At 46.9% G+C, this 16,525-nt stretch overlaps 1 protein-coding gene across 3 annotated transcripts in view; it reads right to left on the reverse strand.

Annotated features, from left to right (window-relative positions):
• Positions 1-308: 308 nt before the first annotated feature.
• Positions 309-16,525, reverse strand: part of SLC9A7 (solute carrier family 9 member A7) — a 133,700-nt gene continuing 117,483 nt past the window's right edge. For 2 of the 3 annotated variants that reach the window (XM_047843726.1, XM_047843725.1), the window contains 2 exons: positions 9,854-9,959; positions 1,308-6,260 (listed from right to left, as the gene is read on the reverse strand). In XM_047843726.1, the coding sequence (XP_047699682.1) occupies positions 6,009-6,260; positions 9,854-9,959 (358 nt within the window). In that variant the 3' untranslated portion in view covers positions 1,308-6,008. Of the gene's footprint in view, positions 1,266-1,307; positions 6,261-9,853; positions 9,960-16,525 lie in introns of those variants that run through there. The other variant, XM_047843727.1, reaches the window with a different exon arrangement.

Genomic DNA, 16,525 nt, shown 5'->3' on the forward strand with positions numbered 1-16,525 from the left:
ATCGGGGGCTGGCAAAAATCCTTTTCTGTAGAAAGTCAGATAGTAAATGGTCTGGGCTTTATGCACAAATACCTGCTCACTTCTGTCACAGCTACCCAGCTCTGCATGAAAGCACTCACAGACATTGTGCAAATGAAGGCGCCTAGGGCATTCCAATAAAACTTTATTTACAAAAATAGGTGGTGGGCCGGATTGGGTCCAGAGGGGCTGGCTAGCCTTACTTTGTCTTAGAAACACACTGAGAAAAGGATCACACAGCATTCTTCTACTAACTGACGATACTTATAAAATGCAAACACAAGATGAGCTCAGCCAGTTAATCTTTTTATTTTGAGTTTTGTAAAAAAAAAAAAAAAAAAAAAAGCTTTGAGAAAAACGTGTTAACTACCGGTCAAAGGCCAGAAGACGTGTGGCTAGATTTACAATACCAACCTAAACATATACACAAAGGCAAACGTTAAGTAAAATGCTAGGGAAAGTTAGCACTTTGGGGGCCTAACCTCGGTTTTCCTTATTGCACATAAAGGTTGCTGACAACTCCAAGTCCTCACCTTTTCACAGTTAAACATACTTTTATTTCATGGAACATGTTTATTTATATAACATACTATACTGTTAATTTTATAAAACCACCGGTTTGCTACTGATGAATGGAAACAGAAGATAACATTCTCCCCAGTTACATTATGGAAGTGCTTTACAAAAAGTGCCCCCACCCCCACCCCCGGACAGTCCTGTCATCCCACGGTAAATCCATCCTCTTCTATTTTTAAAAATTGCTTTGCAGCTATTAAATGAATCTTGGTGGCCTTCCCATTCGATCATTTTATTGGACACAGTGAAACTTCCTAAGTAAAAAAATAAAAAGACAACCTAGGAGGAGGTGATCCTGAAGTCACAGGCTTTGAAGCAGTGATTTCAGTGTTGAATTCCGAATCCATAGACTTCTCACCCCTACGACTGGAAATCATTCCTCTGCTTCCCCGAAGCCCACAGTTGGAATCATCGCAACAGAAGTCCACCCCCAAATGTCCAAGGCGTCGGACGGTCACCCAGTAGCACGGGGGTCTCAAATTTTCAGTGCTTTAGACGGCAGATGCGGAGTTCCTCCAACGTATGTACACGCCCAGTCGTTTTCCACTGACCCTGGCAACTGGCAATTCCGTGTAACCTGTTTTAAAAGGTGGCCATCCGAAAGAGAAGACGGCCCCTGCCGGGTGCTCTGATGTGCATTTCGGTGCTCCATGTGGGCCATGGTTATAACCCTGCTTACAAAAATAAAACTAACATCAAAAGCTTTGGTTTTGCTTTTCACAATTGCTGCTAGCACTGGGTGACGAGACGTATTAGTATATATATATATATATATATATATATATATATATATATATAAAGCTCTCCTTATGAAAATCGAAAGAGGGAAAAGGCGTTGATTTCTAGGTGTGGTTTTGAAAAAGATTGTCAAAGAGAAGAGCCCTACTTGCTTTTCCTAGTGAGAGACTAGCAGAGCTTTCTAGAGTATGTCTCTGCGTATTGTCCTTATTGGGTTTTAGAAAGGGGAAGGTCTCTTCAGCTACTATGAAAGCACATTCAGATTAGAAAGCTCGTTTCTAACTCTTGGCCACTAGGTTCCTTCGACTGACTGTGTTGGAGCCCACAGCACCGGACATGGGCGGAGCCAGAGTTTCACTTAAAAACCAACGTAAGAGATCAGAAGTCAGCGATACCACTTTCATAGCATGTGACAGACTCGCTCCTACACGAACTCATCTTCAGAATCAACATCAAGAGGCAGGCGTGAAACGTGAAACGTGTCAAGTTCCCCGTTTTTCCAAAGTGGAACGGGAAGTCACATGCTTATTGGATCAGCAAGCTGACCTTCCAGAAGCCCTCGTTCCAGATTCCATCTTACAACAGATGGCACGGTCGGCTTTGTGATGTGCCTCTTAGGACTCACAGTGGGGACCTGAGGTGTCTGAGAGGATGATTTCCCCCCCCCCACATTGGCCCCCCCACCAGTCTCCCCTAAGGGCATCAGCGGTGTTTCTACCTTTAGAAACCATCCTGTTCGTATTGAATATCTGACATGGTGACATTAACTGCCCCTGTGGACAAAGAAAGGGGGAGGGAGAGATGACTGGGGGTGGGAGGATGTCATGAAACAGCCCTCTACTTTGGAAGGAGATCGCCCTAGACTGAAATGTACATGGACAGCTCAGCTAACGCTTTTCACGTTTTCCAGAGAGACCTCATTTGTCAACCAAACCACAGAGGGCATTTTCGGGGCCGGAGAACACAGCCTGAAAGCTCCTTGCAGTCTGCTTGATGAGACATTTGATGTCGCAGTGTGGTTTTCGGCTGCAAGGCGTCAGTGCTGTTTGGCCGCCCCAGGGAGTACCCTGGATGGGCAGAGACCATGTAGTTACGTATGCGCTCTTCCTAGATTGGCTTCCTAGGAGGAAACGCAGCCTCCTTTAAAGTCCAAATTGCCCTCCGGGGGAGACAAAGTTCGGGTAGCCTTGTAGTGCTCGAAGAGAGTATTAAAAGGGACAGCCGGGCTTCATGCCTCCCCTCTGGCAACGCCGGTGCCTCGTGAGCGTGAGCGCGAAGGGGTCACAAGCTTCCACTAACCGCAGGCCTAACCTCTACCCTGAGGTCTCCAGCGTGGATGCAGGCAAGTGGGGGGGGGGGGGGGGGGGGCGGGGCAAGCTGAGTGTGGCCAGAAAGAAAGCTGACTTGGCCGCAAAGGGGACCCCGTTTAGTCACACGTTGAGTGGAACAGCCAGCTTCTCCAAAACCTTCCACCTGAGAGTTGGCTACTCGGTTAAGACCGAACCCCTTTTCTTTCCGCAAGCGGGGGCAAAGAGGACAGGTGTTGCATCCCGCCCCCCCACCCCGCCCGAATACATTCCCTCACATCACCCTTCTCTCCCTTTCACGCACTAAGGTTTTCAAATGTGACGCCGTCAGTTGTACTTTAGGGAGAAAGTTCTGGAGTTCTGCCAAGAGCGTCTACACGAAATTCTTTGACGGCCGTCAAGGCTGGGTTACTGGTCAACCCTCAGGGTGGTCCACGTGACTTGCAACTAAAGGAAACTTAATTTGCTAGGCCATCCTTTAAGGTTCCAAATAGGGTCCACTGCAAGGTCTAGGCTACAAGGCTCGCAACTCTGGTTGTGCATTAGAATCCCTGAAGATCCAAAACAAAGCACGGAAGCCAGGCCCCACTCCAAGCCTCCCGAATATGAGTCTCTGAGGATAGGGCCCTTGCACTGATATTTAAAAAAAAAAAACAAAAACAAAACTAGCCAGGTAATCCTAATGGGCAGCCATGGTTGAGAACTTGTGTGCTAGAATTATCCAGCTCTGCTGAACTGTCACCCCGCCCGCCCCCAACCTGGAACAAATATGTTTATAAGATGTTAAATGTGTTAAAAAGACGTGAAATTGGATGCACTCAGCCGTTTCAACCTGATTTATGCCAGGCTGGCTGCAGATAGTTGGCCTTGTGTTAGTTGGTTTCTGGGCTTCGTGGCACGCACTTTCCCCCACTCAGCATAGGCATAGTACTTCTAGAAACACGGAAGCGTTTCAATGAATGGACTCATTTCCCAGGACCTCTAGTAAGGTCAGGATTATTCCGCACATCTTGCAAACAGAAATTAGAACCATAGGTCAGTGACTTACTCCTATCCACTGAAGAAACAAATCCAACCAAGTAACTACAACCCTAGCAAAATTTTGGTCTTGGCAAATCTCCACTTGCTTATATTTAAGTAGGTCCAAATAAAAGGTTTGCAGTCAAGACTACAAGACCCTTTGAGGGAAAACACAACAATCTGTGGATCGACGTAGGCCTCGGATGGAGAACTCTGGTTATTTTTCCTCCTTGATTTCTTATTAAGTTGCCGAAAGCTTCCTGGAAAACCATTACTGACAACATAGCCTTGACGTTAATTAAGACGGGGGGGGGGGGGTCCCTAAACAGCCAGGGTGGCTATTTTCATGAACCATATCAGGGTTTTTCCGGTAGTTTCTCTCCTCCAAAATTAAACAAGTAAGCGACATAAGAGATAAACAAGGCTTTATAAAGACCCAACCAAAGAGCCGGCCAGCCTATCCATCTCTGCAAATACCCAACACACACACAAGCCTCACCTTTATAGGCTTGACTGGTCATTACTGAGAGAACTCCACCGAATAAAACTTCTGCCGGTTCTGGGCGCGGGCACATATGCACATCTCCAGCCTGGCAAGCTGCTCTCTGCACTCTGACACAACACCCACGACACAATGACCTCCCATCCAGGGGCTCTCTAAAAAAGCGGTTTCTCTGGCTGTGGCTCATAGGTCTTCTTAAGTCCTTCACTAGCCTAGGTAATTCTGAGCCTCATGGGGTTAGATATGTGGTTTAGCTTGTTTTTCAAGCTTACAAATCCCACGGGTGCCCCTGATAAAGTCAAAATGGACTTTAGGGTAGACAGAAAGGAAAGGGGGGGGGGGATAAAAAGCATCTAATTATATCAAACCATATGAAACTGCCATTGGTTTTTTTCTTTTTAATGGTTCAAATATCAGCAATTTCATATGGCTCAACCTAGTAATAATTTTTGCCTGGTTTACACAAACTATCACAAACTATGTTGTCTGCCCCAATAAGAAAAATGCCCACATTTTATGAAAGCATTTTTTTTTTTAAGAAATCGGGTTTTCAAATAACCTAAATTTCAAACCACGCTCACGCATTCAGCTGGTGCAAGCCTCCCCGGATACCAAGAGGACGACCCTTCTTTACATGGCACTCAACTGTCAAGACATCTGGAGACTTAACCTTACAGTAGACAGAACGTTCCACCGGACTGAATAATGCTTAATTTTCTAGGGACTTGTCTCTAATTTCTCCCGTGGCCGCTGAAATCTCATGCATTCGTTGGCTCAAGGTTTGGAATTCTACTCGGGTCTTTAGAACAGTATCCTGTATTTCGTTTTTGCAGTTAATTTTGTTCGCAGTGTGATTCCCACCCCCGCCCCCCAATACTAGCCTACTGCCTCCTAGGCTTCTTTTTGCTTTCTCGTCCCCAGATAAAACCATCCCAACCAATTTTGGTGTTGTTCCTAAACCCACAGTAGGTATCTCGGCCCTCGGAATCATTTGCCAGGCAGTCAGCTTGTACGGTGGCCCTGAAGAATTGACTGATTTTTCGTCATCAGTTTCTAACCAGTTTCTGCTGTTCCCAGATTAATGTGAAAAACCCAACAGTGTAACACGATTTTTGCCTTTGGTTTTGCTTTTGGTAGCTTCTTCTGGATGGAGGCTTCCAGAGAAGGAATTCTAATTCTTTCCCCATGTCGAAATGTTCACGGATAGATTTCCATTCTTCAGTCTAGAGGAAACCCGGGTTGCAAAGAGTCCAGAAGCCTGACGTGAGGTCGCAGTCCCGCAGCCCTCGGTGCCAGAAGTGCCTGCGGCAATTGCTTCTTCGTGAGTTCCGTCCCATTTACCACCGGCTTCCCGTCATCCTTGGAGGTCCGGTCTCAGCTGCCTTCCTTCTCGATCGTTCTTCTAGCCTGCTCTCCTCCACTTTGCTCTTCCTGCAGCCAGCCAGGCTTGCACTGCTGTGTACGGATCTGAAGCCTCTCCTGGGGGGACTCCAACCCCCCCCCACCCGCCCCACACCTTGTTCAGATACTGCAGGTGAATGAGTTAGACCATTAAAGCATGCTTTTTGTTTGTTTGTTTAACTCTGAACAGCACACTACTATGTGAAAAAGTGGGAATAGGTCTGCATCTGTCTTGATTTAGAGACACTTTAGCCCCACCATCTTGGGTTAAATTGTAAAGGTTATTAAGATAGCTTCAGACCCCAATAAAACAGAAGCGTTAGTTCCACTCAGTCAGTGCCCCGCCTCAAACAACCCTGGGGCTTGCAGCCGTCCTCACCCTGCCCTGCCGGTGGGCCGCCCCCGCCCCTCATCGCTGCAGGCTCTGGGGTGGGGGGAGGGGGGAGTCACGCATTGTCCTCCAGGGGGAACACTAGGCGCGTGCCCCGGCTCGAGACCGGCTGGTCTCCCATCCCCAGGGCTCGGTCCAGCACCTCCTCGGAGCTGCTCTTGGTTCTCCGACTGCCCTCGAGGCTCGTGGAGGCTGTGTGGGAGCCTGAGGAGCCGTTTGCAGTCACTGTGCTGTCCCCGTAGGTCAAGGTGAGGTCGCCCTCGGTCAGGATGAAGTCGGAGTCTTCTTCTCTCAGCGGCTCTTGGTTCTGAAAAGTGCAACGAACGACAACGACAAATGGGAGACCGGCATCTTCCGAGGGCTGGGGCCAACCCCCGACCTCAGCTCCTCATCTGAAAACCCCGGGCCCGTGAAACTTGCCTGCCCGGAGCCTCTGGTGTGCATGAAGGTTGCAAACTGTGGCGTGCTATTCAAGGCAAGGTGCTGCTGCCGGAAACCAAGCCTTTGAACCCCAGGAAGCAGTTCTGATTTCAAATGCCTGACAGCTGAGGTTAGTGACACAAGGGGAGAACGGGAGGCCAGCTGGGGCTTTCAGGTTCCCAGCCCACAAGGGAAGGCAGGGCAAGGTCACTGGGTGAACTTACAGATAGATTTCAGGGCCCCCCTTCCCTGGGCAGGAGGCCCCATAAACCACCCTGAACCCACCTGATTTACATCTGAGCCGCTCTTTGTCCCAGTGAGCGATTGAGGGAAGGGGTCAAAGCATAATTACGATATCCTTCCTGTCCCCACAGAAACCCCCCCTGATGGGAAATATCCTGTCCGCACAGAAAACCCCCCTGATGGGAAGCCCGGCGGCACAGATGCGGCGGGGCATCCAGAAGGAGGGTCTGTTTTCTCAAACAATCTGTTCTATGCCTGCCGGGAAGGTCAGGGAAGGGCTCACTTGATCCTTACCCCTCCCTGCCTGTGAAGGGCGGGAACACTCCTGTCACAGAGAAGAAAGCCTGGGCTAAGACAACCTCGGAAATGTGCCCGAGGTTTCCCCAGCTGGTGGGAAGCAGAGTTAGGATTTATGCTGGTCGGACCCAGGTAAAGGATGTGAAAAAATCACCCCATCGGGAGGAGGATGGACAAAAGACGCAGTGAGAGTAAAAAAAAAAACCAGGCAAGGCGGAGCAAGGCAGGCGTTCGTTCTAGCCAGAGTGGCAGCCTCCGCAAATGACCACACTGTGGGGGAGAGCTCAGGAAGCAGCCCGGGGTCAGACACAAACCTTTCACCCTCTAATGGGTTTAACCAGCAAAACAAGGGGCGGTTCGCTCCCCTGCCGTCCCCACTGCACACAGGGTCAAACGCTGCGAGCGCCTCTCTTGAATGGCAAACACGTTTTCAAAATGCTCCGGCACACCGCTCTTGCTCTCCTATCTGCCATCTGTTCTTCAAAAGGCACCTGCATCGTCTACGTGTCAGGGTGTCCTCGGGGCAGGACGCGGGAACCTGCCTCCCTGACAGCCTCCTGCTCCCTCCTCCCCTGTCCGCACCAGTCACGCTGCTGCCCAAGGCCACGGGCAGATTCTCCCCAACCATGCCTGAATTCCCATCTAGGTGAGAAACCGGCACAGCACGTGACCGCATCCTCTTGGCACCCTTCCTCGAGATGCTTAAGTCACAGGAGGTGGCCAGAGGAGTACCTATTCAATGCCCCGGCCTAGGAAGGGCTTCTGGGTCTGCCTAGCTCCTTCTCCTGTCCCAGCCTGTCTGGGTACACTCGCTGGTAACAAGCTCGAGCTTGTTTTCTGCGTTGCTTCTCAGTGATGACGGCTGCTCCGCGCTTCACAACATGACTCCACTTAGCCAGTGCTCCCCGGCTTTTTTGGATAGGCAAGCCCGCGCCTCCTCTCGCTTGCTGCCTCAAACCCTCGCGGAATGAGGCAGGGCGCACATGTGCAACTAAATAACAATCCTGCACTCAGGCAGAGCGTTCATTCCAAAACTCACTCCAAACTCCCCAGATTCCTACTCTCCACCAGTGTTGAGAAAGGCCTGAAATTCGATCTGTCCTGTGATAGTTTTCTTAACAACAAATGAGATCACGTTCCCTGGTTTAGCGTTAACCGTGTCTCCGTTCGCAGGCGGTGTCTGCAAATGGGGCCACGCCCTCTACAGCAGCGCAGAGGCGGCCCCCAGACACCAGCCCCTGGGTGACCCTCACTGACCCCTGGCAGGGGAAAGCAGGGCTGAAATTCACCGGCAGGAGGAAACAGGACTGGATGTTGACCCGTTCCATTATGAAACTCACAAGCCCGGACAAAGAGTACCCAAGGAAAGGTCATTCCGAAACAAGGACCTAGTAAAACCCAGTGGAGAGGGATTTCCAAGTCAGAGCCTCCAATTCTAGATGACAAGATCAACAAAAGTTTTGTTAAGCTGGAGGCTTGTAATAATTATGTAACGGGCTGTCCACTGAAGGCTGCTAGGAAAATGCTGTGGAATAACCTTGCAAACGCGCGTGATGCAGGAACGTGGGCATTTGAAATAACCAGAAGTCACACTTTCCTGAATGGAAGAACACGGTTTCCTAGGTGCATGCAAACAGTGCATAATGAACATCTTCAAGATCTCCCAAATAAACCGGAAGTCCTAACGCCCTCTAGGTGATGGGTGAGGTCAACAGCCGCGAGAGCCGCCCAGCCCAAGACCCTCACCAGGCTCAAAAGCCTGCAGGGAGCCCCTCCACTCTCTCACCTGTGGCTTCCTCAATTAATTTTTCAAAGACCCTTTGCTCCTCCTCTCTCAACAATAGCAACCCTCACCGTGTCTGGAGCAGACTGAGACCCTGGTAGGGACCCCAGCCCAAAGCAGCAGTGGCAGTATGGAGGGATTCTTGCTTATTGCCCAGCTCCAGTGTCTATTTTCCCCTCCATACCATCCGAATGCAACGGTTTCCAAGCCCGCTGCCCTGCCCCGTTACCTGATCAGGACCCCTCTCGCTCAGACCTGGGCTTTGCCTTCTGCTTTCTCAACACTAACCAAGTAAATTGCAGGTTATTTACTAATACTCTGAAACCTGCATTAGGGTCACAGCTCTGTCAATTACCAATCCTGGGACCTTGGCAGTTTCTTCCTCTGTAAGATGGTAGTTATCTGCCTATTTACGGTATGGCCGAGAGAGCCATTTGTGAGCTGGAAAGCTCTACATAAATATAAGGAGTTCTTTTCTCCCGGGTATAATGGTTATGTAGGATGGTGGAGGAGAGAGAGGAAGAAGGGCCTTTCCCCTCTCCTCCAGTCCTTCTATGGAGGTAGGTTCTTGCTTTCTCCACAACCCCTCTGCCCAGCAACCCCTGTGAAGAGCTCACGAGTCAGCCCCAAAGCTCAGATGTCCACCGGTGTGGATATTCTTTTTGTACTGTGCTGAGTCTGAATCGGAAAACGGAAAGGACCTAACCATCTCAACATAAAGACACCATTTGCAAAAGGAATGTTCACGTTTGCTAAACACTTTGTGGTTCACCATATGTTTCCATACCTTACTTAGCCTTTAATCTCACAGCCAAGCCCAGGCAACGAGGCCCACTTTACAGACAAGAAAACTAAGGCTGCTAAGAACACTTAGATGGCCTCAGGGCTTGGATTTGAATGTAGCTGTTCTGTTTCCAAATCCAGAATTCCTACACCATGGCTGCAGACACCGCAGGGCCCCGCAGCCCAGGTACAAGATTTCTCCATTACTGTGCAAAATACACAAACATATGTTAACTTGGCCATTTCTAATCATCTTATTTAGAAAAGCAAAACTCGTGGGTTTGGAGGCTCGCGTGCAACACGTTTCCTCTTCCTGGGGAAGACAGTACCCTGGCTCCGTGATCAGGAACACAACCCTGACGTGCTGTACTTACGTCGTACACCTGGGGACTGGTCAGACACCGAGCGAGCAGGCCACACCAGGCGGGCAGCGTGGTGGTTAAGGGGGGGCCGGTGTGTGTGAGGATGGGCTTCAAGTAACTTTGAAAAGAGGATTAAGGAAAATGCCAGCAAAGAGAACACACACCCAACGAAACATGTTCAGAAATCCCAGAGTAGGGGCGCCTGAGTGGCTCAGTTGGTTAAGTGTCCAACTTCGGCTCAGGTCACGATCTCATGGTCTGTGAGTTCAAGCCCCGCGTCGGGCTCTGGGCTGACAGCTCAGAACCTGGAGCCTGCTTCGGCCCCAATGGCAACCACCAATCTGTTCGCTGTTACCTGTGAATCTGGGTTTTATTGTTTTGTTTTGGTTTTTAGACTCCACATGTAAGTGAAATCATGTATCGTGGAGCATTTGTCCGATTTATGTCACTTAGCACAATAGCTTCAAGGTCAATCCATGTTGTCGCAAATGGCAAGATTTCATTCTTTTTTTTTTTTTTAATTTTTTTTTCAACGTTTATTTATTTTTGGGACAGAGAGAGACAGAGCATGAACGGGGGGAGGGGCAGAGAGAGAGGGAGACACAGAATCGGAAACAGGCTCCAGGCTCCGAGCCATCAGCCCAGAGCCCGACGCGGGGCTCGAACTCACGGACCGCGAGATCGTGACCTGGCTGAAGTCGGACGCTTAACCGACTGCGCCACCCAGGCGCCCCAAGATTTCATTCTTTTTAATGGCTGAGTAGTATTCCACTGCATGTGTGTGTATGTGTGTCTTCCTATTTATTCTTTATTTATTTATTTTTTCTTCCTATTTATTGATGTATAAACTTTAGTCAGACGTTTTTAACCCCCTCCTGTGAAAGACGGTACATTTAATTCATTTATACTCCAGCTTTTCTTTAAAAAAATTTTTTTTTATGTTTATTTATTTTTGAGACAGAGAGAAACAGAGCATGAGCGGGGGAGGGGCAGAGAGCGAGGAAGACACAGAATCCCAGGCAGGCTCCAGGCTCTGAACTGTCAGCACACAGCCCGATGCGGAGCTTGAACTCACGAACCGTGAGATCATGACCTGAGCCGAAGTTGGACGCTTAACCGACTGAGCCACCCAGGCGCCCCTATACTCTGGCTTTTCCATTTTTTCCTGATTTTTATTATACTTTATACTATGGACATGTAACACTTGCATTCTATTCTATAAGTCAGAAGTAAAGCTTCTGTGCTTTGTCTACGGATTGAGTCTAAATGTTAAAAGCCAGTAACTAGCATTGGTAATATTATTTAACGAATACTATTTGCTAGTAACCCAGCAGAGTGGTTAGAACACTATTAAAGGAAATGTGATACAGTGTCATTTAAACTTTGTTCCTGAGAAGAGAACATGAGCTAAATACAGGCTCTTCTTTGAATTTCCTTTTGATCTTGTACATTCTTGTGGGTTATAACGAATCGTTTCTTCTTCAATGTTGTCTCCTTAGCTGGGTCTGATTTTGATTTTGTTTGATCCTTGTGTTGTTGGTGGTTTCCCCCCCCTTCTACTAGAGTCTGCACAGTGCCAAACTTTTGTGAATTCCTGGGTGTCTGAAAGCCACCTGTCTTTTTTTTTCTAGGCTCAGAGTTTTTTCTTTTCATCCTAGAACTCTGGCAATGCTAGATGGTATTCTAACATTCAAGTTTGCTGATGCCACATTGGGTTCTTCTCTTTATTTTTATTTAATTAATTAATTTTAATGCTTATTTTTGAGAGAGAGAGAGAGAGAGAGACAGACAGACAAAGTGTGAGTGGGAAAGGGGCAGCGAGAGAGGAAGACACAGAAGCCAAAGCAGGCTCCAGGTTCCGAACTGTTAGCACGGAACCCGACGTGGGGCTTGGACCCACAAACTGTGACATCATGACCTGAACCGAAGTCGGATGCTTAACTGACTGAGCCGCTCAGGTGCTCCTGGTTCGTTCTCTTTAGAGGATGCCAGTTTTTCTCTTTGGAAGCCTTGAAGAGCCCTGCTTTTCCTCCTTAGTTTTGGAATGTTCTTTCATTCTTTCTTTGCTTCTTTTTTTCCTCCATGGTCTCTATCTTCTCCTTTCATAATCTGTTCAAGGACTGTGGACCTTCTGGCTCTAACCTCCCTGTCTTGCAACCCTTTCTTGCACATCTCTGACTTTGTGCTTGAATTCTTACAGATTCTCTTCCGCAACTTCATCTTCCAGATCAACAGTTTGGTCTCCACCATGTAATTAAACTATCCATTACATTTTGGGGTTCATTTCAGAAACTTTAATTTCTAAGAGCTTCTTCTCATCTGAGTGCTTTTTCTTTTTCTTTTTAATTTTTTTAATGTTTATTTTTGAGAGCGAGCGAGCAAGCAAGCGAGGGAGTGGGAGGAGCAGAGAGAGAGAGAGAGAGGAAGACACGGAATCTGAAGCAGGCTCCGGGCTCTGAGCTGTCAGCACAGAGCCCAATGCGGGGCTCGAACCCATGAACCACGAGATCATGACCTGAGCAGAAGTCAGACGCTTAACCTACTGAGCCACTCAGGTGCCCTGAGTGCTTTTCCTAATAACCCGTTCTTACATCGTGACTGGAAAAGCCTCTCAACTCCAAGGCTTTTATTAGAACAATTAAAAAAAATAGGGGTGCCTGGGTGGCTCAGTTGGTTAAGTGTCTGGCTCTTGATTTGGGCTCAGATCATGATCTCACGGTTGGTGGGTTCAAGCCCTGCTTTGGGCTCTGCGCTGACAGCTTGGAGCCTGCTTGGGATTCTCTCTCTGCCCCTTCCCTGCTTGTGTTCTCTCTCTCTCAAAAATAAATAAACAGGGGCGCCTGGGTGGCGCAGTCGGTTGGGCGTCCGACTTCAGCCAGGTCACGATCTCGCGGTCCGTGAGTTCGAGCCCCGCGTCGGGCTCTGGGCTGATGGCTCAGAGCCTGGAGCCTGCTTCCGGTTCTGTGTCTCCCTCTCTCTCTGCCCCTCCCCCGTTCATGCTCTGTCTCTCTCTGTCCCAAAATAAATAAACATTGAAAAAAAAAAATTAAAAAAAAAAAATAAACAGACATTTAAAAAATTTAAAAAAGAAAAATTAAAAAATAAATATCTGGTAGGGTGCCTGGCTGGCTCAGTCGGTAGGGCATGCAACTCTTGATCTCAGGGTCATGAGTTTGAGCCCTGCATTGGGCATAGAGTTTACTTAGTGAAAAAATATACATATGTAAGTACACACACACACACACACGCACACACGCTTGGAATTAATTCCTTTGGCATGCCCCCCTCCCATGTCTTTACTCAGTTTCTCAGTTCATCAAGCAGGTGCAGAAGTCTACCACTCCAAAGTTGGATGGTGGGGAGGTTACTCTAGGGAGAAAAATCTTTGGTGGCCTCAAGATCTGTTTCTCTACCAATCCCTCCCCAGGCAGGAGCTCTCCTTTCTTTAGAGAGCTATGGCCCGAGGAGAAAATTAACAGCTATCAGCCGATCTGCTCACACAGAAAGTACTGGTTGCAGTCGTCACTAAACAACATTCTTTAATAAATCAGCTAGACAAACTGGCTCAAGACTCGAAGACAGATGGAGTCGGAGCAGAGAAAACTACAGCTTTGGTCTTGCAAGCAGTCACGAATATCTCTTCTGTGATTTCCAGGAGCCCCGGGAGAGCTGTATGTGCGCACTGAGCCTCTCATCTTACATCGGAAGGCCATCGATTCCATTTTCAGGCTTGTTCCGGGAAGGAGGTACCACGCTTCCTCTTGCCAGCTTGTGGGGATCATTCCCGCCCAGCTGAATCCTCTTCTGTTGTAGCCAAAGCCAAGCCTTCTCATTTAATCATCTCTGGAGCTATAGAATGAATCGTGGGCATCTTGCTGGTATAATTCCTCAGACGCTTTCCGTTCTTGGTCTCCCACCTCCAAACTAAACAAGTAGAAATCCCAGTCACTAAACTTTACATTCAGAGACTTCAGAGATCACTCCCATTGCCCCGCAAAGAGTCAGTTTCTTCCGCACTCAGCTTCACTGAAGTACGACTGACAAACACTGAATGCATGAAAGGTGTCCAAGATGTTTAGATACGCATATATTGTGAAATGATTGCTACAATCAAGCTAATTAACATATCCATCACTTCACATGTTACCATCTTTCTGGCTATGTGTGGTGCAAACGCTTAAGATCTACCCTCTCAGAAAATGTTAAAATTTCCAGCATACAATACAGTGTTGGTAACACTCAAGTTGTTGCCATATCTTCATTACTGTGAATAATGTTGCTGTGAACATGGGAGTGCGGATTTCTCTTGGAGAAATTTTTTGAGGAACCTCCATACTGTTTTTCCACCGTGGCTGCACCAATTTACATCCCATCGACAGTGTAGAAGGGTCTCCTTTTCTCCACATCCTCCCAACTTGGCTTGTTATTTTTTTCCCATTTTGATAACAGCCATCCTAACAGATGTGAGGAGAGATCTCATTGTGGTTTTGATATGCATTTCCCTGGTGATGAGTGATGTTGAGCAACTTTTCACATATCTGTTGGCCAAGTGTATGTCTTCTTTGGAAAAATGTCTATTCAGGTCCTTTGCCCCTCTTTGAATTGGGGTATTTGGAGTTTGGCTGTTGAGCTATAGGAACTCCTTATATATTTTGAATATTAACCCCTTATCAGATATATGGATTGCAAATATTTTCTTCCATTATACAGGTTGTCTTCTCATACTATTGATGGTTTCCTATGCTGTGCAGAAATCTTCTAGTTTGATGTAGTCCCATTTGTCTATTTTTGCTTCTGCTGTCTACGCTTGTGGAGTAAAGTCCAAAAACGCACTGTCAAGACCAATGTCAAGGAGCTTTCCCCCGTGTTTTTTTTTTTCTAGGAGTTTTATGGTTCCAGGTCTTGCACTTAAGTCTTTAAACATTTTGAGTTTCTTTTTGTGAGTGGTGCAAGATAAGTTCCAGTTTCATTCCATTGCATGTGGATATCCAGTTTTCCTGACACCATTTACCAAGGAGACTGCCCTTTCCCTATTACATATTCTCAGCGCCTTGGTTGAAGATTAGTCGATCCAATATATGAGGGTACGTTTCTGGGCTCCCTCTTCTGTTCCACTGGTCTGTATATCTGTTTTTATTTTTTAACGTTCATTTATTTTGGAGAGAGAGAGAGTGCGAGTGGGGAGGAGCAGAGAGAGAGGGAGACACAGAATCTAGGCTCCAGGCTCTGAGTTGTCAGTACAGAGCTCGGCATGGGGCTCAAACTCACAGACCAGGAAATCATGACCTGAGCCGCAGTTGGATGCTTAACCCGACTGAGCCACCCAGGTGCCCCTGTATATCTGTTTTAATGCTAATACCATTTTGATTACAATGCCTTTGTAATATAATTTGAAATCATGAAGTGTGGCACCTCAGCTCGTGTGGCACCTCAGCTCCGTTCATTTTGCCCTAGATTGCGTTAGCTATTCACAGTATTTTGTGGTTCCATACAAAGTTTAGGATTGTTTCTTATTTTCTGTGAAAAAAAAAAACACCATTAGAATTTTGATAGAGATTTCATTGAATCCATAGATTGCTTTGTGTAGTATGGATATGTTAACAATATTAATTCTTCTAATCGATGAACACAGATATCTTTCCATGTATTTGTGTCCTCTTCAATTTCTTTCATCAATGTTTTTCAGTTTTCAGTGTACAGATATTCACCTACCTGGTTAAATTTATTCCTAAGTGGTTTACTGTTTTTGACGGTATCATAAGGAGACTGTTTTCTTACTATCTTTTTTGGATAGCTCATTGTCAGTGTATAGAAATGCAACTTATTAGTTTTAAAACAGTTTTCTGGTGGAGTCTTTAGGGGTTTCTATATATAAGATCATGTGATCTGCAGAGATAATTTTAATTCTTCCCTTCTGATTTGGAGGCCTTTTATTTCTTTTTCTTGCCTAATTGCTCTGGCTAGGACTTCTAATACTGTGTTGAATAGAAGTGGCAAGAGTGGGTGTCCTTGCCTTGTTCTGGATCTTAGAGGAAAAGTTTTCAGCTTTTTGCCCTTGAGTATGATGTTGGCTGTGGGCTTGTCATATAATGGACTTTATTATGCTGACATACATTCCATCTGTATCTACTTTGTTGAGAGTTTATTTTTTATCATGAAAGGCTGTTGGATTTTGTCAAGAGATGCTTTTTCTGCATCTATTGAGACCATATAATTTTATTTTTTATTTTGTTAATGTGGTGTATGTATCACATTTATCAATTTGCTTATGTTGGACCACCCTTGCATCCCAGGGATAAATCTCACTTGGTGTATGATCCTTTTAATGTGCCACTGAATTCAGTTTGTTAGTGTTTTTTAATGTTTATTTGTTAGAGAGAGAGAGAGCGTGAGTGGGGGTGGGAGAGGGAGGGAGAGAGAGAGGGGAAGGGGGGGAGAGAGAGAGAGAGAGAGAGAGAGAGAAAGGGAGAGAATATATCTGAACTGTGAGATCATGACCGGAGTGGAAATCAAGAATCTGACACTTAACCCACCAAGCTACCTAGGTGCCCTAGTTTGTTAGTATTTTGTTGGGGATTTTTACATCTATGCTCATCAGGGAGACTGGCCTGTAAATTTCTTTTCTTGTAGTGTCCTTGGGCTTTGATATCAGGGCAATGCTGGCCTCATAAAATGAAGTTGGGA

This window comes from Prionailurus viverrinus, chromosome X, assembly GCF_022837055.1.
Source record: "Prionailurus viverrinus isolate Anna chromosome X, UM_Priviv_1.0, whole genome shotgun sequence".
Classification (NCBI taxonomy): domain Eukaryota; kingdom Metazoa; phylum Chordata; class Mammalia; order Carnivora; family Felidae; genus Prionailurus; species Prionailurus viverrinus.